The following is a 25,795-nucleotide window of genomic DNA, read 5'->3' on the forward strand; positions in this document are numbered from 1 at the left end:
TCAGGGAGTCGACAGACAAGGGACCAGTCCAGAATTATAGTGAATCACAAAACATGAGGCAGAAAGATTCTTAATATTCACGTGTTCATTACATATGATGAAACTGTCATCATATGTAATGATGACAGGAAAAGGAAGTGGCTTACCCAAAATGGACATAGAGCTAAGTTTCTAAAAGGGAATTAAGAAAATAATTCCTGACATTGCTGATTTTTGATATGCTAAGCTGCCTGTGTCATCTCCTTATGCTGTGCCTGGCTCCCGATCTCCCAATTTGACCCAAACTCATGTGCCTGCATCCACCCTGTCCTGTTCTCATGATTTTGCCTCGTGCAGCTGAAACCTGTTCAAGGCAAATCCCTTCTGATTGGGCTGGTGGTGATTAAACCATCTTCTCATCAGTCAGAACGCCCCTGGTCCTTAGTTACTGTGCTCCTCCAGGAAGAGTCCCATAATGCATATGTTTTGTAGATGATTTGTAAAGGTGGGTTCTGAAAACCAAGAAACAGAGACTAAGTGCCTTTTAAAGGCAAATACTTCTTTCATTAATTCTTTCAATAAATATTTAAGTGGCTACCACATGCCAAGAACTATTATAGGGTTGGGAAAAAGAATCTCTGAATTATATATCAATGGAAAAACAGGACTCAATTTATACAAATTCATTTTATTGTCTTTATAGCAACACAGTTATTGTGTGAAGTTCATTCCCAAGTGACTGGTTGCTGTGACAGATAAAACTGTTTTGATGATAACATTCCTGGAAGAGCTCCGCTCTGTCCAGTGGCATGTGTGGGACAGCAGGCTAACTGTGCCCATTCCCTGTCAGTGGGCCCCCGAGTGTTTGCAGCACCTGCTGTTTAGTCTAGAGGTGAAGAGAATGGTGGCTTGCACTGCCTATGGATGCATTTTTCACTTTGGCAAGAAAGCCAAGTTGTTGGCTGGGCACAGTGTCACACATCTGTAATCCCAGCAATTTGGGAGGCTAAGGCAGGTGGATCACAAGGTCAGGGTCCAAGGCCAGCCTGGCCAGCATGGTGAAAACCCATCTCTACTAAAAATTTAAAAAAATTAGCCAGGCATGGTGGTGGGCGCCTGTAATCCCAGCTACTCGGGAGGCCGAGTCAGAAGAATCACTTGAACCCAGGAGCTGGAGGTTGCAGTGAGCTGAGATCGCGCCACTGCACTCCAGCCTGGGCGATAGAGACTGGCTCAAAAAAGAAAGAAAGAAAGGAAGGAAGAAAGCCAAGTTGTTGTGTTGGTGGTGTTTATCCTCTTTTCCCGCTGTTTTTCTCCAGCCCCGGTTCCCTCCTCCCTCAGTTATAAAGATTCCCATGGAAAGTGTCCAATCAGATCCCCAAAATGGTATCCACTGCATTGCCAGTAAGTAAAACACATGATATCTCTCCCTTCCTCCTTACTACTAATCCTCTATGTCTCTCCCTGAGGAACTTTCATCTGTAACTCAGGAAGATTTAATCATTTTGGATGCTAGAGCAGCGGTCCCCAACTTTTTTGGCATAAAGGACGAGTTTTGTGGAAGATTAACTTTTGTGGAAGTGGGGAATGGCCTTGGAATGAGACTGTTCTACCTCAGATTCCCTTAAGGAGCACGCAACCTAGATCCCACTCATGCACAGTTTACAATAGGGTCCTCACCTTTATGAGAATCTATTGCCGCCACTGATCCCACTGAAGGTGGAGCACAGGAGTTAATGCTAACTCACCCATGCTCACCTCCTGCTGTGCAACTGGCTTCTGATACTGTTCCGTGACCTGGGGGTTGGGGACCCCTGTGCAACAAGACCCCTGTCCTAGGCAGAGACCAGAGAACTGGGCCACCAGGACTGGCACTCTAACCAGATGGAAGCCCCAGAGCAAAGCCTGCAGACTCGAATGACTAATCCTCACTTTAGTTGAGGAAAAATCCCTCGTTCCCTCCTTTCCCCAGATCTCTGTGGCACTGCCTGGCCCTCCTCTGTGTTAAAACCTCCTCAGTCTACACATAGCCCACTAGGCCTCCCATGTTTTCCAGTGGCTGTTGAAATGGTTGAGAGCTCAGAACCGAGCTTTCCCCTTTAGAGAAATAGGTAGCATAGTACTTAGGTTATGAGTCAGGCAACACTGGAGGTACCCGTGGTGGTTCTGCTGCGCCTCTGGGTCAATCCTCAGCACCTTCTGTCCACGGAGAGGAAGGCTGCCTGGGAGGATTGGGCATTGCTTACAGAAATTCTGGGAGTTTCTATTACTGCCTTTAAGCTGTCCCAGCCTCAGCTCCCTATAGGTGGCCAGTCCTATCATCCAGGCAACATAGCCTGTCATGAGTCTTCCAAAAGATCCCCACTTGAGTCCCAACCCCAGTGCTTCTAATAGAGGGCTTGCCGCTCTCAAAGACAGATTAGGGGAGGGTAGCCAGGGTGAGCTTCCCATTGGCACTATCCACCATAGGTACCTCAAGATCTTGAGTTTCTCAGACTCCTCCCCTGCTCACATTCATCCCTCTTCCCTGGCCCTCCCATGCCTCATACCCCCTAACCCCAGCTGAGAGCCCTGTGGGTGAAAGACTAACTAAATCAGAAGCCACACATCTCTGAGGTCCCATATTCCTCTTGCATAATGTTGGCTATAGGGTTAGAGAAGGAAAAGAGAAGAAATGGTGGGGGAAGCCCAGAGAAATATGGTGCTCAAAACTGCTCCACATCTGACATTTTCATTTTCCTGCCAGGAAAAAGATCTTCCAGTTGGAGTTACTCACTCTGATTCTTCCTTCAGTGACACAGAACTTGATCGAAGGTAAACACTGTTAGGTAGACTCCTTGGGTATTAGGTAAGAGACTAGGAAATGGCCAGGAAGGCGGAGGGTCTGGGATTTCCCAGGCTAATCATCCTGTCAGAAGGTCCTTGCTGGCCCCAACTGGGAGACAAGGGCTGGCAGACCTGACTCATTCAGAGCCAAAAAGCAAATGTGTCTTCTTACTGACATAACAGCATGGTTACAACACAAAGGTGTTCAACTTTAGCAAAGGAAATTCTTATAAAAGATTAGGTAGAACACAAATTGAAAGTACATGTTGACAAAAAGAAAACAGAAAAACTAGGCATGGCTTAAGTGTAATATCACTGAAAGCCAGGATAAATGAACACAAAGGATCAAAACCTCAGGTACTCCGTAGAATGAATGAACAGTAGGATTAATTAGCAACGGTCAGAAAGGTCATGGAGGAAAGCCAACATCCAAGATCAGGTGGAGATGGGGACTGTCTAGAATAAGTTCAAGGCCGGTTGCCAGGAGCCCCCATGCCAACAATGTGATTCTGTTCTTCACAAGAAGCCACCCATGAAAAAGGTGAGACACCCTGATGACACACAGTGGTCTCAAACACAGAAAAGAATTCAGAATCAAGAAAGCCTTTACTTCATTTTCACTTGGGAAGATGGCAGGGGCAGTCCCACTCCTACCTGGTGCCCCAGAATGGACAGGAATTAAACAGAAACTAGAGCGTAGGTTATTCCGAGTCTAGAAGCAGATCACTCCAGACACAAAGGGCACTCATCCAAGAGTTTTTTTGGGGAAACAGGGGGAAGGGGAGATTCTGATTTATAAGACAAAGCTGCTATCCCAATGCCAGGGTGAGACGACAGATTTTCCCTAGTTCAACCCTCCCTAAGGAGCAGTACCGAGGATACTCTAGCCCAGAGGTGTCACCTGTCCAGTTACATTTCTGCCTTCCTTCTCATCCCATCTCACACTGTAATACCATTATCTTTATACAGTAGTATACATGAGTGTTAGGAGAAAAAGCAGTCTATCGTGTTTTCATTTATAAAATAATCTACATGAAATTAACTGCTCCCAATTTCAGGCAGTAGAGAGAAAATTTGGACCAGGTTAGGGGTTTCCAAATGACACAAGGCCCTAAGACAAGGTCAGAAATGAAGACAATTTGATAACTGGAGATGGCATCTCCCAACCTCATTGGTGTTTTATTGAATTTGTGAAAACAGATGGAGGCAAAAACCACTAAACAGCCAGATTCTATTTCAGTGAAAGCCTCTGCAACTTGATCTGGTTTAACAAAGACTAAGCATCAGTGATCTACCAGGTGCAGTCCCCTGGAGATGTGGAAAGAAAGGCATGCAAACCTAGACAGAGCACCCTGTGCAAGAATAACAGAGCAGACGAGGACAGCAGTCTAAGGGAGGCACTAGCCTCATCTCAAGAATCTATGAAAGAAACCAGAATCTGCCAGACATAAAGTGGGACAGAGTAGAGAAAAGGCAAGCATTTTGGCTAGTGGACACAGGCCCGAAGTACCATTCGAAAACACACACACACACACACACACACACACACACACCCAAAGAGCAAAGAATACTGCGATGGATAGGGCAAACTAAGCAGGCCCGACCACAAATACAAAACGCTGTGTTTGTGTTCGTAAGAAGACAGACACTCCTGTCTTCTCACGCCAAGGAGCTTAGATTCTTCTTTGAACAATCAGGAACCACCAAATTTGTGACTTAGAAAGTTCACCTTGGCAGCAATGTGAAGATAGGTCTACAGAGCGAGACCAGGTGGATGACTGTGGCTGAAGGCCAAGCCAATAGGAAACTGCTTGGTCTGGCATGTGCTGAGTTCAGAAGTGAAGACAGAACTGTTTGCATTAGAGCCCTGCTCTGGGGGATGGGTTCAAAACACCAAGAACTACATAATCCTCTTTCCTACTTCTCATTCAGCATCACCTTGCACTTCAAAATCTCCTGTCCAGCTTCACCTGCTTTCAACTACTCACGGAACCCAATGTTCATGGTGCCACAGGTGAAGATAGAGATGGAGTCAGACTATGACTTCACAGACATGGACAAATACCGAAGAGAAACTGACAGCGAGACCACCCTCTAGGATGAAGCAGCTTCAACAAGACTGGAGATGGAGGGCCTGGTTTAGTCTTAATTGAGAGGGTCTTAACTTATCTGTGCCTGTTTCCTTCTTTATCAAACAGAGGGAGTCCTGCCTAATAGAAAACTGGAGATCTGTTGATCAAAGTACTGCTTAGATGCAAAGCTCTCCCCTTCCTTTTATAGTAATGAAAATACCTAAAGCTAAATATTATATTTTATTTTAAAATGCAGTCCAGCATAGAAATTCTAACACTAAGATAAAGGGGTAATAGTCAATTCATAATTTAAAACAAATATCAATTTAAAATTGTTTAAAGGTTAGATTTAAATGTAGATGTCCTGGAACTCGTAATATACTCTATTGTTACTAGACCATCTTCGGAATATTTGGCGACTTTGCATATTAAGAAATGCTGAAAACATCCTATCTTTTCTGTCACATCCAATTTCCTAAGGGTTGTATGAAAAGTTTGAACCGGCTGGGCGAGGTATCTCACACCTGTAATCCTAGCACTTTGGGAAGTCAAGGTGGGCGGATCACAAGGTCAAGAGATCAAGACCATCCTGACCAATATGGTAAAACCCCATCTCTACTAAAATACAAAAAATTAGGTGGCAGTGGCAGCGTGTGTCTGTAGTCCCAGCTACTCAGAAGGCTGATGCAGGAGAATCACTTGAACCTGGGAGGCTCAAGAAATTGCAGTAAGCCAAGATCACGCTACTGCACTCCAGCCTGGGCAACCGAGTGAGACTCCATCTCCAAAAAACAAAGTTTTGCATTATGGCCTTGCTCCAGAAGTGTGACTGGGGCTTTCCCAGATTGAAAAGCCAGTTCCAAAACTCTGTTAATGACAGAACCAATGCGTTTGAGTGGATAAATGTTTCTAAAATAAAATAGTTCTTGTTAAAGTGAAATTTAAAACCACATGTTAAATCAACAAAATGATCATTTAAATTAGTATCACTGGTTTTTCATACCTGGAATCACATTTCTTTATACATTTGGGTAGGTCCTTCCTGCAAATTTTCAATGTTTATTCCCAAAGTCAAACTCTCATTCACACACATACAGGTTAGACAGAGGTAATGGCACATTTTACCTTAACAACTTCGCAATATTAATCAACCTAGTATTTTAAAGGAGTGATTGGAAATTACTTGGGAAGATTAAAACCAGTTTCAATGAAGCAAACCTATTCCTCATGAAACTTGAGATCAGTCGTTTTACCTTCAATCCACATTAATAAACACCAACCATGTTTATTTAATGCCTACGATGTGCCTGACAGCCACAGTGCATCTGACTTACTTTCTCCCAAACAACTGATTTGAACCTTCAGTAAATCACTTTGGTTAGAGTTGTATTTGCTGAAGATGGCAAATGCAGGTGCTTTTTTAAACAAAAATGACACTAGATCATTAATACCTTGAGTATCAGGACAGGTAATTGCCTCTGTAATTCCCCAGAGTCTAATATAGTGCCTCATCCATAGAAAGCTCTCAAAAAGTATTTGATTAATCTCAGAGCTCCCTTTCAAGGGATACTGCCAAGAGGTAAAGCTCTAAACCTCTACCATTCCTACCGACAGCAAAATTTCTTAGCTAAGCTAGCACCATCTCCTATGCTTAAGTATACATTCTTGCCAGGCACAGTGGCTCACACCTGTAATCCCACTACTTGGGAGCCTGAGGTGGGGGAATCAGTAGAGGTCAGTCAGGTCAAGACGAGCCTGGGCAACATAGTGAGACCCATCTTTAATCAAATGTTTAAAAACTAGCCAGGCATGCTGGCACAAGCCTGTAATCTAGCCATTTGGGAGGCTGAGGCAGGAGGATCATTTAAGCCCAGGAGTTCAAGGCTACAGTCAGCTATGATCATGCTACTGTACTCCAGCCAGGGAGACAGCTGGAGCCCATGTCTTATAAACAATAATAATTTTTTTTTAAATTGTCATCCGCACAAATCCTGGGGGAGCTAACAATCCACCCTTCACATTTCAGTTTTAAAACCTAGCTGATTTGTCCAAATTAAATTGTAGAAATACTATGGATTCAAGAGTAAACCTGCTTGATTAATCAGACAAGCTGGAAAACTATTGTTAATTTCTTTGTTGTAAATTGATCACTGTAATTTTACCTTACATGTCATTTGTATTTTGTATATACATGAACATTTTAACTTCCATAGCTTTTAATAGGTTGACATAATACTTCTCCATGCAGTAAGTGAATAATTTTTCCCACTTGTAACTGTAATTCAATAAAATTCAATCCTGTCTGGTCATGTTGCTCCATGTTTAACAATCTAGGTAAGTAAGCAGGCATAGCTTATAGACATGAGCTATACTTCACTTACAGAAACATCTCCAGCAAACTATCTAAACTTCTTTTAATTACAGAGAACTGTCAAGAGTAACACCAGCTGGCAGAAGAACAAGAATGGAGGTAGGTCAACTCAACTCTTTTTTCTTTCTGCTTCAAGCTGCCTAGAGGAGGAGCTACTTCTGCTTGCATGAAAGCCAAAAGCCAAAATGGTCAAGGAACCTATCCCCACCTCAAGTATTTCACAGATTAAGCTCCTAGCTTGGCACAACCTGTTAGGATATAAGACTGAAGGACTGGCCAGGTGTGACGGCTCACACCTATAATCCCAGCACTTTGGGAGGCCAAGGCAGGTGGATCACTGAAGGTCAGGAGTTCAATACCAGCCTGGCCAATGTAATGAAACCCCATCTCTACTAAAAACACAAAAATTAGCCGGGCATGGTGGCATGTACCTGTAATCCCAGCTACTTGGAAGGCTGAGGCATAAGAATTGCTTGAACCTGAGAGGCAGAGATTGCAGTGATCTGAGATCCACTGCATTCCAATCTGGACAACAGAGCGAGACTCAGTCTCAAAAAAAAAGACTGGAGGACTAGGCTGGGCGTGGGTGGCTCATGCCTGTAATTCCAGTCCTCTGGAAGGCTGCAGCAAGAGAATTGATTGCTTGAGGCCAGGAGTTTAATATCAGCCCAGACAATATAGCAAGAACCCATCTCTACATAAAAAAGAAGAAAAAAAATTATCTATTTAAGGCTATAGAAGTAAGTGTTACTGAATATAGCAGTATCTACATTGACTAGAGAAAAAAAAAAAAACTCTGGTTAGGTTGCAACTAGGAGTCATAGGAAGACAGAATTTCAGAAATTCATACCACACCAGATAGATGTATTTTATTAAAAAAGAGAAAATCTTTCATCAAAACTCTGATTAAATTCAATATTAACTCAAACTCTTAAAAATTTTCTGGAAAAGTCAACAGGGTGGATCACAGAAAAGCAGGCAGCTGCTGACAGTTCTTTGGTGGAAAAGTAAGTTGCAAGCTTACCTAAGCTGCCCAAATGATTATCAAGCCAAGTTTGTTTTTCAAAAATAGATTTAAAACTATACCAAAGAAACTATACAATTCAAAAATTTAACAATGAAGTTAAAGTATATAGCAAAAAACAAATATGACAATACACATGAATTATGTATAAAAGAAGCCTTTCAATCCTAGAAAACTAAAATCGGTAGAACTTACTGAAGGGTAACAAACATAAAATGAGGACTAATAGCAAGGAACAATCCTAAACATTTTCCCAATGACTGACTAAGCCTCAAAAAGACAGCTTAGGAAAACAACATGTAGGTTTTTTTTTTCCTAGCCAATTCAGTTCTATTTAGATAAATCTGGTTACCAATCAATACATATATAAATTAATTCCTTTCTACTCAATTACTACCATTTTTTTCTTTTTCACCTTTCCCCTAACTTCCTGTAGCAACACTTTTCCTTTGGTTTGATCAGCTGAACTCAAAAGGTTTGGTACCTAAAATGAGTATCAACTCTTATTGGAATAGCACTTGGGAAATGCAGTCCTAGAAAAGGCAAATGTTTAACTGAGGGCTTGACAACGTTAAGCGTCCATTCTCCGTATGACAGTGTCTCCCATGTTCATCACTAGGTTAATGGCTGCTCTTGGCTAGATCACATGACCCTGCAGAATACTGGAATGCTCCCTGGCGAGGTACTACAGGTGCGTGCACAAACATCCACCCATTTAAGCTTTTAATAAATACAAAGCATCCTTTTAAACAATTTCAGTAGAATAAATTAAAAATATTGCATTTCTATTGGCCTGCTTTGCTTCTTGAGCTGGCTTGGAGTGTTGTTCATGACACAGAAGACACAAGAGTTAGTTACTGGCTACTCCAAGCTCTTTAAGCTTCAGCACTTCTCGCTCTTCAAGCCTCAGCACCTTTTTTGCAGCAATAATGGTATTCTTCATTAGCATTGCCACTGTCATGGGGCCAACACCTCCAGGAACTGGAGTGATATAACCAGCTTTTTGTCTGACTCCTACATAGAAACAAGACAGGTAGCCTGCTTCAATGATGGCAAAGGACATGTGTGTACTTTATTACGAAAGAAGCATGCAAGGGAAAAGTAACATACATAAGTATAAAACTATAAAACTCAACAAATCACATCTACATCATTCAAGGTTTTGTGAAAACACTAGTAAAATAATATGCACATACAGAATCGTTCAAGGAATATTTATACATCTAAGTAACCTATAAAGAAACCTCTTAAAGAAACATACCTACTAGGTTAACTGTGTGGGAGCTGTTAGTATAATAATAATAAGCATTACCTCAATACCTGCCTACAGCATTTTCTTAATCTTAAGTATAATTTGTCCAAAGCATCAAGCATAGTAATTTTAATTGAGAAGTTAAAAAAAAATTAACGTCAAAAAAAAGTTAAAGTGAAAATCCTTAAATAGCTAGGCATGCGTTTGGCTGCTTTAATAAAAACAGAAGCTAGGAACAGGATTATTCATGCCTGTAATCCCAGCACTTTGGGAGTCTGGGGTGGAGGGTGGGTGGGGAAGATTGCTTGAGGCCAGGAGTTTGAAACCAGCCTGAGCAACATGGTAAAACTCCATCTCTACAAAAAATACAATAATTAGCCATTAGTCCCAGCTACTCAGTAGGAGGCTGAGGCAGGAGAACTGCTTAAGCCCAGGAGGCAGAGGTTGCAGTGAGCTGAGATCATGCTACTCTACTCCAGCCTGGGCAACAGAGAGAGACCCTGTCTCAAAAAAGAAAAAAAGAGAAAGAGAAAGGATTATTAGCATAAAACTCAGATAAACATTCTATCTTAAGAACTGAAAGGAGAGGCTGAAGCAGGCAGGCGTATCACTTGAGGCCAGGAGTTTGAGACCAACCTGGCCAACATAGCCGAACTCATCTCTACTAAAAATACAAAAAATTAGCCGGGCATGGTGGCACATGCCTATAATCCCAGCTACTCAGGTGGCTAAGGCAGGAGAATCACTTGAACCTGGAAGGCGGAGGCTGCAGTGAGCAGAGATCATACCATGCCATTGCACTACCACCTGGGCAACAGAGTGAGACTCTGCCTCTGAAAAAAAAAAGAACTGAGAAGAGAAATCTATTCCAATTATTTCAGGGATATGGCTTTTTCCTGGGCCATTTTAACTTTCTAGGTCTGTGATCTCTCAGTGTGAAAATGAGAAATCTCTAACACTTTTTGGGAAACTCCATGGTTTACAAAAATCATTTCATCAAATTTTCAAACTCATTAAAAGTTTGAATTATGGGCCGGGTGTGGTGGCTCAAGCCTGTAATCCCAGCACTTTGGGAGGCCGAGGCGGGTGGATCACGAGGTCGAGAGATCGAGACCATCCTGGTCAACATGGTGAAACCCCGTCTCTACTAAAAATACAAAAAACTAGCTGGGCGTGGTGGTGCGTGCCTGTAATCCCAGCTACTCAGGAGGCTGAGGCAGGAGAATTGCCTGAACCCAGGAGGAGGTTGCGGTGAGCCGAGATCGCGCCATTGCGCTCCAGCCTGGGTAACAAGAGCGAAACTCCGTCTCAAAAAAAAAAAAAAAAAAGTTTGAATTATGAAATAAGTCTAAGAAAAATAAACAATTCCCTGAAAAGTTTATAACTGCTCTACATTATTGTGATAAAACACCTAAAATAATTCTAGAGTGGCTACAATTTTTAAAAGGTTTCTCTAATTCTTACGAAAAGCATACCAAGGGCAGGCGCAGTGGCTCACTCCTGTAATCTCAGCACTTTGGGAGGCCAAGACAGGCTGATCACTTGAGGCCAGGAGTTCCAGACAAGCCTGGCCAACATGATAAAACTCTGTCTCTACTAAAATTACAAAAAATTAGCTGGGCGTGGTAGCATACGCCTGTAATCCTGGCTACTGGGGAGGCTTGAGGCACAAGAATCGCTTGAAGCTGTAAGGCGGAGGTTGCAGTGAGCGAAGATGGTGCCACTGCATTCCAGTCTGGGTGACAAAAGGAGATTGTCTCAAAAAAAATAATAAAATGAAAAGAAAAGAAAAGCATACTGTCTGGGTGTGGTGGTTCACGCCTGTAATCCCAGCACTTTGGGAGGACGAGGCAGGTATAACCTGAGGTCAGGAATTCAAGACCAGCCTGACCAATATGGTGAAACCCTGTATCTATTAAAAAGACAAAAATTGGCAATGCATCCTGGGTCGGCATAGCCATGGCTCTTGTGTCCTTTGCTCCTGTGTCCGCCGCCTACCTGCGGCCTTTGGGCCGCTGCCCCGGGTCTCTATGCTGGCTGCCGCCCAGCCTTTCAGCACCACTCTGTGCTCCACGGGGACCTGAACGAGGCCCGGGCCTTCGCAGCTGGCCGCAGTGTTCGCCCAGGTTCTGGGTAGAGTTACACACTTGTGCCACCAGTATTGCGAAGCGCCCCCTTTGACATTAGAGGGCATCTAGGACCATGTTCTTTATGTATTGAAACTCTATGACAAGATTGACCCAGAGCAGCTTTCCGTAAATTCTCAGTTTATGAAAGACCTGGGCTTAGACAGTTTGGACCAAGTGGAAATTATCATGGCCATGGAAGACAAATTTGGGTTTGAAATTCCTGATTTAGATGTGGAAAAGTTAATGTGTCCACAAGGAATTGTAGATTACACTGCAGATAAGAAGGATGTATATGAATAAAGTATCAGACCCTTTAGCTTTGTTGAGAGAGGACACAGATGATACTGATGTGTATCTGGCAGTGAGGACACAGTTCGGCATTATTGCTGGCTCTAACAGAGTAATTCTGAGGGACTTGTATTTAAATTGAAAATAAATCTATAGGCCGGGCACGGTGGCTCAAGCCTGTAATCCCAGCACTTTGGGAGGCCAAGGCGGGTGGATCACAAGGTCGAGAGATCGAGACCATCCTGGTCAACATGGTGAAACCCCGTCTCTACTAAAAATACAAAAAATTAGCTGGACATGGTGGTGCGTGCCTGTAATCCCAGCTACTCAGGAGGCTGAGGCAGGAGAATTGCCTGAACCCAGGAGGCAGAGGTTGCGGTGAGCCAAGATTACGCCATTGCACTCCAGCCTGGGTAACAGGAGCAAAACTCCGTCTCAAAAAAATAAAATAAAATAAAGAAAATAAATCTATAAAACCAAAAAAAAAAAAAAAAAAAAAAAAGACAAAAATTAGCTGGGCGTGGTGGCGGGTGCATGTAATCCCAGCTAGTTGGGAGGCTGAGACAGGAGAATTGCTTGAACCAGGGAGGCAGAGGTTGCAGTGAGCCTTTGAGATTGGGCAGCAAGAGTGAAACTTCATCTCAAAAAAAAAAAAGCATACTAAACAATATTACCAAGGTAACATGAGCATACAAGTTACATAAAAAGTAAATAATCTATCCTGAATGTCCATGAAAGGCAGTATCTATTGATTTCAGTTTTTAAAATAAAATTATGCCATTTACCTTCAAAATCCACATCTCCAACCAACTTGGGTTTGGCAGTTATGGGATCATGAACTCTATTTATTCCCACATCAATAACTGCTGCTCCTTCCTTAATCATGTCTGCTGTGATCAGATTTGGAATGCCTGGAAATGGAGACAGGAAAGATCAACTTGTCAGGTTCTTATCTAATTTCAATTTCAAGAGACCTAGAAGAACTAATTAACATGTTTTATTAAAACCTGTTAAAAATATTAAGGAACCACTTACTTTTATTATTTATTTTTGGCTTCCGACAGAAAACAAAAGGAACCATTTAAACTTTATACAGTAAACATAAATATCTTGAAGCTTTAGAAATAACATTCACCCATCCAGTCTATAATGGAATGCCTGAAACCAGTATTCCAATCACAACTCTATCTTCATCTTTGTAGGCAGCTCAAAGAATCATTATGAGGGGAATGATGAATGGAATGGCAGCTAGGCAGGCAAATTCTAAGATGAGGGGTACAACATCCTCTTCTGAGACAAAGTCCTTCCCTCCGTCCCCCTTGTGTTCTTACCTGCAGCAGATATTACAATATCTGCAAGAATTGTATGTTTCTTCAACTGCTCTTTGGGAGTGTATCGATGAGATATTGTAACAGTGGCATCACCTAGAAAAAAAAAACAAAAACTAGATGTCTTGATTTCTGACACAAAGCTGGGATTGGATTAGGTCTCAACTAGTCATGTCTTTGTAGAAACTCAACATCTCTGAAAAACTACAAACACTGTAGAAACTCAACATCTCTGGACTTATAGCTAGGCGCAGTGGCTCACGCCTGTAATCCCAGCACTTTGAGAGGTTAAGGTGAGCAGAAACCTGAGGTCAGAAATTTGAGACCAGCCAGGCCAAAATGGTGAAACCCCGTATCTACTAAAAATACAAAAATTAGCCAGGCATCATGGTGCACATCTGTAATCCCAGCTACCTGGGAGGTGGAGGTTGCAGTGAGCCGAGATCACGCCACTACACTCCAGCCCAGGCAACAGGGCGAAACTCTGTCTCTAAAAAAAAAAAAGAAAGAAAGACTTAATGGTTTGTGCCCTATTTTCTGGACAGCTAATTGTCATTTACTTTTTTTAAATTAATACCCGATTTTGTATAGCTTTAACCAGCTCGACTGTTTTGAGTCATATAATTAAATTTATTCATCCTACTTTAAAGCCTTTCAAGAATTTTACTGTTTCTAAGCAAAATATCACTAAAATTACTCAAGGTTGGATTTTTTTTTTTTTTTTGAGACGGAGTTTCGCTCTCGTTACCCAGGCTGGAGTGCAATGGCGCAGTCTCGGCTCACCGCAACCTCCGCCTCCTGGGTTCAGGCAATTCTCCTGTCTCAGCCTCCTGAGTAGCTGGGATTACAGGCACGCACCACCATGCCCAGCTAATTTTTTGTATTTTTAGTAGAGACGGGGTTTCACCATGTTGACCAGGATGGTCTCGATCTCTTGACCTCATGATCCACTCGTCTTGGCCTCCCAAAGTGCTGGGATTACCGGCTTGAGCCACTGCGCCCGGCCTGGATTTTTTTTTTTAAAGTATGTTGAAAGATAATTGAAAATATAGTCTTGCCATTATTTCTGATATAAACATGTAAGGTCATTATTACAATAATTACATGGTAACTGACTGACAAGGCTTTCCTCAGACCTAATTAACGGAACTTGACAGGACACATTACAGTCATATCAATCCAATTCTTTGCAATGGCTTAAGATCTTTTCCACTAAATGACACAGAACAGGATACTATCTTTGAATAAGAACTGCTCCTTAGTTCCAGCTATCAAAGCTATAGCTGAAATTTTCTAATTTCCTATAATCATGCTTCTAACAAAACTTAATTTCTGAAGCTAGTTACATGATAAATGAATAATAAAGAAACTCAGATGACATTGGGTGCAGCTTCTCTACAAAGGTTACTACTCCCTGAATTGTCTGTTAACAAAATTACAACAAATACAAAGTATAACAGAGTTAATACTTCCAAACATGCACAGGATGACTTCTGAAAGTTCTTACATGGGGAGAAGAGGATAGTGCTCCCTGAAAGCAATTTCCTTACCTCCAGGACGTTCATGTGCCCCATCTGTGTGCAGTAACATTGCAATGGGCATTCCAACATTTTTTGACCTTCCAGCCACAACCACATTCTTCCCTAGGGTTGGAATGCCTGCAAAAATATATATATATATTTAAATTAAAAGTAGTGCCAATCCATCTTAGAATGAACACCAAAGGAAAACAAAGTCAGATGGCCTAGAATGTGAACCCAATTTTGATAGTGAAGTCACTGAGCTTATTGCCACATCAGTCAATTGGAGCTATAACTTGCTACACAAAATAAGGGCTAAAAGAAAATAGGAGAAAGCACACTGTAGGCTACGAAATATTACAAGAATGTGCACTGTCACCACTATTAAATCTTAAATTTCTTTCACTGAGGGCTGGGCGGTGCCTCACACCTGTAATCTCAGCAGGAGGGAGGATTGCTTGAGGCCAGGAGTTTGAGACCAGCCTGGGCAGCATGGCGAAACCTCTGACTCAGAAAAAGAAAAATAGAAAGTTTCCTTCACCACCAGTAGAGTGGGACATAAAGAAAGAAAATTAAAAATTTGAGGCCGGGCGCGGTGGCTCAAGCCTGTAATCCCAGCACTTTGGGAGGCCGAGGCGGGTGGATCATAAGGTCAAGAGATCGAGACCATCCTGGTCAACATGGTGAAACCCCGTCTCTACTAAAAATACAAAAAAAAAGTAGCTGGGCGTGGTGGCGCGTGCCTGTAATCCCAGCTACTCAGGAGACTGAGGCAGGAGAATTGCCTGAAGCCAGGAGGTGGAAGTTGCGGTGAGCCGAGATCGCGCCATTGCACTCCAGCCTGGGTAACAAGAGCGAAACTCCGTCTCAAAAAAAAAAAAAAAAAAAAAAATTTGAAAAGAAGAGTTTCCTCCACGGAGGCTTCTGGATTAAAGAGCAAAAACTGTCAAAGGCAACGGTTAAGGCTGGGCAACAATGGCTCACACCTGTAATCCCAACACTTTGGGAGGCTGAGGGGGCAGATCGCTTGAGGTCAGTTCGAGACCAGCCTGGCCAACATGGTGAAATCTGTCTCTACTAGAAATATAAAAATTAGCTGAGCATGGTGGGGCATGCCTGTAATCCCAGCTACTTAGGAGGCCAAGGCACAAGAATCGCTTGAGCCTGGGAGGCAAAGCCTGCAGTGAGCCACTTCACTCCAGCCTGGGTAACAGAGCGAGACACGAAATTAAAAAAAAAAACCTGTTAAGAGAGGTAAACTCTGGGTAATAGGACTAGAGGATATGGGGTGGGGTTTCCACTCTTTGGAACTGTATGAGTTTTTACCATTTGCAGGTACTACTTTTTTTTTTTTTTTTTGAGACGGAGTTTCGCTCTTGTTACCCAGGCTGGAGTGCAATGGCGCGATCTCAGCTCACCGCAACCTCCGCCTCCTGGGTTCAGGCAATTCTCCTGCCTCAGCCTCCTGAGTAGCTGGGATTACAGGCACGCGCCACCATGCCCAGCTAATTTTTTTTGTATTTTTAGTAGAGACGGGGTTTCACCATGTTGACCAGGATGGTCTTGATTTCTCGACCTCGTGATCCACCCGCCTCGGCCTCCCAAAGTGCTGGGATTACAGGCGTGAGCCACCGCGCCCGGCCCTTACTTTTATAATATTAACACAGACATACAATTTTGGGTTATACCTACCAGTTCGCTTAATTATTTCCCACACACCCCATGGGGTAGCCGGTAACATGGAATACTGGTCCAAACACATTCGCCCTACATTAATTACATGAAAGCCGTCCACATCCTTGTCTGGAGAAACAGCATTGCAGATCTTTCTCTCATCAATATGCTCTGAAAAAGAAATCAGCACAGCTGCCTTAAATCACCACTGCATAGTCAGCACTGCCTGACTCCAGCTTATGTGCTTTGTCAATAATATCCATTCTTCTACAGCTTGCCTCTGAGATGTACTTCATCTGCGTGGAAGGAACTCACATAAGCAAAGCCAAACACCAAGAGCAAAGCCAATATCATCTATCACAGCTGCTTCCCTCCACTGTCCTTTGTATCAAGACCACAATGCTAAATCAAGGGGTAATTGGTGTTCTGAGTAGATCTGTCCCATTTCTAATAAAATAGTCACTCTTTTGAATTTACTTTGCCTTTAAGCCAAATCCACATGAAGAGCCAGGTGTATAAAGTAACAAGGCCTCTTTACTCCTGAGAAATCATTTTAGGTAGGGCATGGTAGTTCATGCCTGTAATCCCAGCACTTTGGGAAGTATGGAGTTCAAGACCAGCCCAGGCAACACAGGGAGAATTCCATCTCTGGGAAAAATGTAAAAGTTAGCTGGGCGTGGTGGCACACACCCTAATCCTAGCTATTTGGGAGGCTGAGGCAGGAGGATCACTTGAACCCAGGAGCTTTGAGCATGCAATAAGCTATGATTGTACCACGGCACTCCAGCCTGGATGATAAAGCAAGACTTGGGACAGAAGGGGAGGGGAAGGAAGGGGAAAGGCTGGGTGCAGTGGCTCACGCCTATAATCCCAGCATTTAGGGAGGCCGAGGAGGGTGGATCGCCAGAGGTCAGGAGTTCGAGACCAGCCTGACCAACATGGTGAAACCCCATCTCTACTAAAAATACAAAAAAAATTAGCCAGGTGTGGTGGTCCACACCTGCAATCCCAGATACTCAGGAGGCTGATGCAGGAGAATTGCTTGAACCTGGGAGGCGGAGGTTGCAAGGATCCAAGATCATGCCACTATACTCCAGCCTGGGCAACAGAGAGAGACTGTCTCAAAAAAAAAAGAAAGAAAGAAAGAAAGAAAAAGAAAAGAAGCAGAAGCAGCAGAAATCATTTTAAATGGTGGAGTCCAAAACTCACCTGGAAGAGGCAGCTGAACAAGGAGGCCATCTACATTATCATCATTATTCAGTTTATTGATTAAATTCAACAATTCTTCCTCTGAAATTGAAGCCGGTTTCACAATTGTCTCACTGTTGATTCCTATTATAAGAAATTTGGAGATTTAAAAAAAATGTTTGGGCCGGGCGCGGTGGCTCAAGCCTGTAATCCCAGCACTTTGGGAGGCCGAGGTGTGTGGATCACGAGGTCAAGAGATCGAGACTATCCTGGTCAACATGGTGAAATCCCATCTCTACTAAAAATACAAAAAAAAAAAAAAAAAAAAATTAGCTGGGCATGGTGGCACATGCCTGTAATCCCAGCTACTCAGGAGGCTGAGGCAGGAGAATTGCTTGAACCCAGGAGGCAGAGGTTGCAGTGAGCCAAGATCACGCCATTGCACTCCAGCCTAGGTAACAAGAGCGAAACTCTATCTCAAAAAAAAAAAAAAAATTTGAGGCATTTAATGAGCACTGCTATGCAGGTTTTGTATCATCACACTCACCCCTAAAAGCTGACGTAGCTCAAGAACCTAAAAAAGTAACTTCACAAATATACACACTAGAGAATACTAGCTTAACACATCCTGTATACCTCACTCAATGCAATCCTTATTAACCTTATTTTACAGACAGACTGAGGCTCAGAGGTTTAAAAATAAGCAAGCTAATAATATAGCCAGTCTTTCTGGTTCCAAAATCCATGTTCTTTTTTCTGCATCACTCAACCTCCCAATGTCTTAAAATGCCATGGCTTGGCTGGGTACCGTAGCTCATGCCTGTAATCCCAGCACTTGTGGGAGGCCAAGGTGGGCGGATCACCTGACGTTGTGAGTTCAAGACCAGCCTGACCAACATGGAGAAACCTCGTCTCTACTATAAATACAAAATTAGCCAGGTGTGGTGGCTCATGCTTATAATCCCATCTACTTGAGAGGCTCAGGAAAGAGAATTGCTTGAACCTGGGAGGCGAAGGTTGCAGTGAGCTGAGATGGCGCCATTGCACTCCAGCCTGGGCAACAAGAGTGAGACTCCATCTCAAAAAAAAAAAAAAAAAAAATGCCATGGCCTGCAATTTTCTAGAGGTTTCTAAAGGCTTTCAATTAAAAGAGCAGGAGGCCTCAATCCTCAAAGATAAAGAGTAGAGAATACCACAGGCTCACAGACCAGTAACCCCACCCAGCCAAGCCAGTGGTTTCACAAGCCCTTCAGAAGTAAAGGCCACCTGCTGCTCAGACCACAGGCCCACAGATGGACAGGCAGAGGCATACCTGAGCCTGCCCACCCACCTCTTGTCCACAGCCACACAGTCATCTGTGGTACCATGAGACCTAGAACACAAACCCCATCATCCAGACCTGAACTGCTTCTAAACTGCACGTTTGTCCTTAGAACAAATCGTTGAAGAACTTGAAAGCTATTTCCCAGAAGTCAGAGTCATTTCCTTCAAATCTATGACTGTGTTCCTGACCTCATCACTGAGGTCTCCTAAAACTGTATTGCTAAATCATTCCCCCTAAGCCTCTAAGGCTTGAAACTGCAAACACTCAAACACCTCTGCTGGAGAGACCCATTGTTGCTCAAGGAAAGCAAATGTGAAATGTGTTCAAGGTCACCTATCAAATGTAAAGACTGAGAAAAGAACTTGGCCGGGGGTGGGGAGTTGGGGAGAGATAGCATGGGGAGAAATGCCAGATATAGGTGATAGGGAGGAAGGCAGCAAATCACACTGCCATGTGTGTACCTATGCAACAATCTTGCATGTTCTTCACATATACCCCCAAAACCTAAAATACAATAAAAAAAAAAAGAAAAAAAAAAGTTTTAATTAAGAAAAAAAAGAAAAAAATTTGGCTTGTATTCTTTCCAGAGCCACAGAGAATACCAAACCAGTATCTCCTGCCCTAGTCTATAAACCCCAAAAGATATAGCCTGATTTCCTATGACAAAGTTTTGGGATACAGTTCAATCACATTAGCCTCCTCTGCTTGGGTTTCCTAATCAGAAAAAAGAAATCATAAATTACAATGGACTTTGCATCATATAAACCTCAACTGAGCAACAGCAGTTGGCGTCTGACACATACCCACATCTGCAGCTGCCCTGGTTTTGTTGAGGACATAGGAGTGACTTGCAGGATTCTCGCCTACCAGGATCACGCTCAGGTGTGGCCGTTTATTGCCTGAGGCCACCCACTCTTCCACCTCCTGCCGTACTTCCTGCTTGATCTGCTGGGCCAGTTTCCTTCCAGAAATGACCACGGCTTCATTTCTGCAGAAGGCAACAGAGTGACAAAACCAAATAACTTGAATTTTTATAAAAAGTAAAACTCTACCAGGTGTAATGGCTCACGCCTGTAATCTCAGCACTTCCGGACACCGAGGCAGGAGGATGGCTCGAGCCCAGGAGTTTGACACCAGCCTCGGCAACATGGCGAAAGCCTGTCTCTGCTAAGTAAATAAATAAATATGTCCAGCTACATATGTAGGGGGATAAAGTTGATAGAAATCATTATTATCATGAATTCGAAGCTCAGAGAGTTTAAGTGACTGACAGCTAGTGCTTGGTCAAGCTGAGTCTCACATCAGTCTGGCTGTTAACTGCTACACCATCCAGCGCCCAGATCATTACTATGTTTTCTGCAGGTTTAATTTGCAATTGTTTGACCCCTCACCATGAGGTTAAGTAGTTTTTTGTTTTCATTTTTTTGAGACAAGTTTCGCTCTTCTTGCCCAGGCTGGAGTGCAATGGCGGGATCTCAGCTCACCACAACCTCCGCCTCCCAGGTTCAAGCGATTCTCCAGTCTCAGCCTCCTGAGTAGCTGGGATTACAGGCGCCCACCACCACGACCACTCTGAGCCCAGCTAATTTTTTGTATTTTTAATAGAGGCGGGGTTTCATCATATTCACCAGGCTGGTCTTGAAACTCCTGACCTCAGTTGATCTACCCGCCTCCGCCTCCCAAAATGCTGGGATTACAGGTGTGAGCCACCACGCCTGGCCCTAAACTTTATCTTAATCGGTACTGCATCTTGTGAAGTATTGAGACAAGATCAGCCGAGCAAGGTGGCTCATGCTTGTAATCCCAGCACTTCGGGAGGCTGAGTAGAGTGAATCACAAGGTCAAGAGTTTGAGATCAGCCTGGCCAACATGGTGAAACCCTGTCTCTACTAAAAATACACAAATTAGCTGGGCATGATGGCACGTGCCTGTAATCCCAACTACTCAGGAGGCTGAGGCAGGAGCATCACTTGAACCCAAGAGGCAGAGGTTGCAGTGAGCTGAAACCATGCCATTGCACTCCAGCCTGGGCGGCAGAGAGAGACTCCATCTCAAAAAAAACAAATGATCATAATCTGGCCAGGCATGGTTGCTCACGCCTGTACTCCCACCACTTTGGGAGGCCAAGGCTGGCAGATCACTTGAGGTCAGGAGTTTGAGACCAGCCTGGCCAACATGGTGAAACACCATCTCTACTAAAAACACAAAAAGTAGCCGGGTGTGGTAGCAGGAGCCTGTAATTGTAATCTCAGCTACTCAGGAGCTGAGGTAGGAGAATATCTTGAACCCAGGAGGCAGAGGTTGCAGTTAGCCGAGATCGCGCCACTGCACTCCAGCCTGAGTGACAGAGCGAAACTCTATCTCAAAAAAAAGGAAAAAAGTTATTATAATCTTATAGCAAATCAAATACTTTTACCCAGATTTTACATAATGATACTAGCATGGCACAACATATAACAGCATTAATTTATACCCATGGTATATGAAGAAATTGAAAACATTAATATTCACAATTCCATTTCAGAATTAAGAGTTGAAGAGGACTTCCTTAAAAGGGTTTTGCTGATAGAAATACACCTGGCAACATTCCTGATTTATATTAGTACCTGCAATGCCCACCCTAGGCCAAAAATACATTCCCAATCATGGAATACTACAGAGTGAGAGGCTACTTTAAAAGGACTTATAACAGTCATTTATATTGAATGAAATTACATATGTAACGTGCCAGGCATATATGTTCAATAAAACTAATTTCTTACTCTTTTCCCTTGGTTTTATATACATATATACATACACATACACAGGTATCCTTAAAATATAACAGATACACATACTCATAAGGAGAGATATATACTATATGTATATATACTCAGTGAGAATGACTTAGCTTGCACCTCACAAAAAGTTTCTTTTGAAAGCAGTAAACTTAGAGAAAATGGTATTAGCACATTCAGATAAAATCATAAACTAAAGTTAAGAACACAGGGTTCTGGGAACAGCCAGAGTTCCAAGTCCCAGACTTTGCTTCCAAAAGCAGGTTCTGGCTGTTATGCCAATTTTCTTTTTTTAAAGAAAAGAAAGTCAAAGAGTAACAAGAACCAAAAACAAAGCCACATGCAATGGATATCTTTCATAGTATAACCGTCAGCCCTCCTCTGCTTCCCACAACTCTGGAAAATGTGAAACACAGCCTTGGGAGTAAGTCATTAACTAACTTAGCATCATCTCTGTTGCCAAGGGGCAGATTAACTGCTACCCCAAAATAAACAGGGAGATGGAGACTCTGCTAAGTCCCATGGGGAATCCAGAATTGTAACTATATTAGCTAACGTTTATCCCAGAATTAAATGCGTTCACAGATGTGTTTAGAAAAAATTCCCAGGGCTGGGCATGGTGGCGCAGGTCTGTAATCCCAGCATTTAGGGAGGTAAAGTTCAAGACTAGCATGGGCAACATTGCAAGACCCTGTGTCTTCTAAAAGTTAAAAAAAAAAAAAGTAGCTAAGCATGGTGGTGCACTCCTGTGGTCTCACTCAGGAAACTGAGGTGAGAGGATCACTTGAGCCCAGGAGGTCAAGGCTGCAGTAAGCCATGCTTGCACCACTGCACTCCAACCTGACCAAGAGATTCCCTTGCCAAAAAAAAAAGAGAGAGAGAAATTTCCATTAAAATAAGTAATCAACAGAACTGGAAGAAGTCAAGAAGACTGTTGAAATAAAATCCAAAACTGTGGCTCACGCCTGTAATCCCAGCACTTTGGGAGGCTGAGGCACGCAGATCACTTGAGGTCAGGAGTTCGTGACGAGCATGGCCAACATAGTGAAAACCCATCTCTACTAAAAATACAAAAATTAGCTGGGTGTGGTGGTGTGTGCCTGTAGTCCCAGCTACTTGGGAGGCTGAGGCAGAACAGTATGAACCCGGGAGGCAGAGGTTGCAATGAGCCAAGATTGCACCATTGCACTCCAAGCCTGGGCAACGAAGTGAGGCTCTTGTCTCAAAAAATAAAATAAAATTCAAAACTAAAATCCAAATGAGTAGCATCTTCACTTTCCTTTTAATTCAGTAGCATACAGTACTGTAATTTTCCATGAGAAATTACTATCAGGGCATTTTACAATTCATAATCAAGTGATTTGGGGAAGTTCTGTTATCAATTAATGGGAAAAGTAAAGAGTGAAGGAAAACACAAGGGCGAATGGAACAAACACCTATTAAACACTAGGTATTTTGCTTAGGCTTTTACATATATTACTCTGCTACCTTGGGGCTACTATAACACTGCTATGCAGAAGATGAAACTGAAAACAGTAGAAACAAGATTTAAAGGCAAACTTCTGCCTCTAAAGTTCACTTACTCTGTAACCCCACTGTCTCCAAGGCTATTTCTCCAGCTATGAGATTTATGTTCCTGAAACCTCATACCAACCAATAAAGAACAAAAAAAGAATGCAGACTTGTATTTTTAAAAGATATAACTTTCACATTTACGCAGCCAGCAGTAAGAAAGCAATACTTGGGAACTGTAAATACCAAATGAGCAGTACAGATAATATGGATTGCTTTCGGAGATGTGGATGAAGCTTACCTGCTCTTTCAGAAAGGTAGGTGAAAAGAGCATTTGTTATTGGAGAGTGTAGGCAAACTAGTCCAGTTCTTCAGGTAATGAATGAGAGCATCTTTATAAATCTCTTTTCAACCATGGAAGCCTAAAGGTCTAGTCCACAGTCACAAGAGGCCAGCACTCAGCCGGAGGGAGACGGGGAGAGAACAGCCAGCAATGAAAGACGGGGCAGGTCAGAGTCAGACCAAGGACAGCCCTGAAAGTCCCCTCCCACGTCTTCCTTCAAGAACTCATTGCTCCAACAAGCAAACCCCTTTGAAATGTTTCTAACAGCATTTCTGCACTGACTGGAAATTACACACGTGTTCCACCCCTTGTCAGGAACGTGAGTTCCACTAAGAACAGTTTTTATCATCTCTGAATTTGCACAGCTTGGCATAGTGTCTGGCATACAGTGAACGTTAGATGAAAAAAAGAAGGGGCTAAAGTTATAAGGTGCGGGGCTCTCACAATGCCAACAATGCCAGCGCCCTAGTGATCGACCAAGTCACCTTCCCAAGGAAATCCAAAAATGCAAATAGAGCTTTTCCTTTTCTCCGCCCCGGTACATTTTTTCCAATTTTGTTATTGTGGTAAAATTCACATAACATAAAACTTACCAACCTATTTTTTTTTTTTTATTTTTTATTTTTAGACAGTGTCTCGCTCTGTTGCCCAGACTGGAGTGCAGTGGCACCATCACTGCGTCTCGAACTCCCAGGCTCAAGCAATTCTCATGCCTCGGCCTCAGCCTCAGCGCGCGTCACCACGCCCGGCCCAACCATTTTTAAGGGCAGTTCAATAGTATTAAATACGTTCCTAATGTTGTGCAACCATCACCACCATTCATCTCCAGAACTCTTCATTTATAAGACTAAAATTCTGCCAGTGCCGCTGAAACGTGGGTACTTGTCACTCTCCTTGTCCCCTTTCCCTAAGGCCCTAGGAGCCTCCCAGGGGTTTGACACCTCCGGGTACTCAGCCCGGCACCGACCGGCTCGGGTGGGCTGCAGCCAAAGCCTGGGTGTCCAGAGTCCATTCAAGTTCCGGGAGGGATGGCAGCAGCGCGGGCCACTCCCAGCGGTGGAAGGAGGAGGGCGGCGCGGGGACCCCGAGCAGGTCAGATCGGGAGTTTCATCAGCTGCAGCAGCGTCCTCCGCCGCTAGGGTCCCCGCGAGGGACAGCTGAGGCTGCTCTTGTGGAATCCTCGCCTGCTCCCCCCAAGAGACGACTTTCGGCGTCCCAGCCTGGGGCGGCCGGCAGGCCCCGCAGAAACTGGCGCCTTCGCCTTCGCTCCGCACGCCACCCCCGTCCCGCCCGCCCACTGGCCACGAGCCCCGGTGACGCCCCGAGTCGCCGGAGCGGCTCCCGCTGAAAGGCGGGCTTCGGGTACCAGCCCTCCGCGTCGAGCAAACGCCCCGGTCAAGGGCTGCGGCGGCGCTCGGTGCCACGTCGCCCCACCACACCCCTCAGCGGCCACCACCGCCGGGGCGGAGACGTTCGGGGAAGGGCATCCCCCGGTGTCCCTCGGGGGCCCGGCATGCCCCTCGCCCTCCGTTCCCCTGGGCTTTCCGCGCCGACCGAGTTCCCTGACCCTCTTACCGAACTGCCGCGAGGTGGAAGAAGCGACAGCGGAGGGAGCATCTCTGCGCAGACTGCAGCAGTCGGCGAGCCAACGCGGACATGAGCGAAGGCGCAGGCATAGCCCACGCCAGTGACCGTGCCGGGAGGGAAGCGCGCGCGCGGGCCCAGCAATTATACCGCGGCCTCGTGGCAGGCTCTGCCTCCCTCCGCCACCCATTGGTCCCTGCCACACGCCACTGGCTGTCTGTTGAGGCTTCTGGAGCCGAAGGAGCCAACCGGTTTTCTTTATGAAACGTAAGCGAAGTCGCGAAGAGCCTTGCTTTTGATTGGAGCAAGAGCCTGGAGCGAGGCCCACCTGCCTGACGTTGCTAGTGTCACCGAAGCCCAGACAGCACGAGAAAAGTTCATTCATTCGTTGAACAATGATCTGAGCGCCTAATGTGTGCCAAGCACTGTAAAGGGTGGATGAAAAGACAAGCTGATAGAATACCAACGAATAGAAGTAGAAGGAATTATGGAGTTATAAAATCACCATTTAGCGAAATCATAGTAAAAACTGATTAAGAGTTGTTGAAGGAGCCGGGCGCAGTGACTCACTATAATCCCAGCACTTAGGGAGGCCGAGGCGGGT

At 44.0% G+C, this 25,795-nt stretch overlaps 2 protein-coding genes and 1 pseudogene across 5 annotated transcripts in view; 2 read left to right on the forward strand and 1 right to left on the reverse strand.

Annotated features, from left to right (window-relative positions):
• SLC4A5 (solute carrier family 4 member 5) overlaps positions 1–8,682 on the forward strand; it is a 153,414-nt gene extending 144,732 nt beyond the window's left edge. For 3 of the 4 annotated variants that reach the window (XM_039479158.2, XM_039479167.2, XM_039479171.2), the window contains 2 exons: positions 2,726–2,793; positions 4,738–8,682. In XM_039479158.2, coding sequence (XP_039335092.2) covers positions 2,726–2,793; positions 4,738–4,903 — 234 coding nt within the window. In that variant the 3' untranslated portion in view covers positions 4,904–8,682. Of the gene's footprint in view, positions 1–1,298; positions 1,384–2,725; positions 2,794–4,737 lie in introns of all 4 variants that reach the window. The other variant, XM_039479159.2, reaches the window with a different exon arrangement.
• MTHFD2 (methylenetetrahydrofolate dehydrogenase (NADP+ dependent) 2, methenyltetrahydrofolate cyclohydrolase) lies at positions 8,083–25,323 on the reverse strand. Its single transcript, XM_003922595.3, has 8 exons — positions 25,183–25,323; positions 19,779–19,963; positions 17,673–17,795; positions 16,482–16,634; positions 14,820–14,927; positions 13,273–13,365; positions 12,727–12,852; positions 8,083–9,286 (listed from the first exon to the last, which is right to left on the reverse strand). Exons 1-8 carry the CDS (start codon positions 25,281–25,283, stop codon positions 9,123–9,125), a joined length of 1,053 nt encoding a protein of 350 aa, XP_003922644.1. The 5' UTR covers positions 25,284–25,323; the 3' UTR covers positions 8,083–9,122.
• Positions 11,444–12,614, forward strand: LOC120366348 (acyl carrier protein, mitochondrial-like; annotated as a pseudogene).
• Positions 25,324–25,795: the final 472 nt, after the last annotated feature.

This window comes from Saimiri boliviensis, chromosome 1 (assembly GCF_048565385.1).
Source record: "Saimiri boliviensis isolate mSaiBol1 chromosome 1, mSaiBol1.pri, whole genome shotgun sequence".
Lineage (NCBI taxonomy): Eukaryota > Metazoa > Chordata > Mammalia > Primates > Cebidae > Saimiri > Saimiri boliviensis.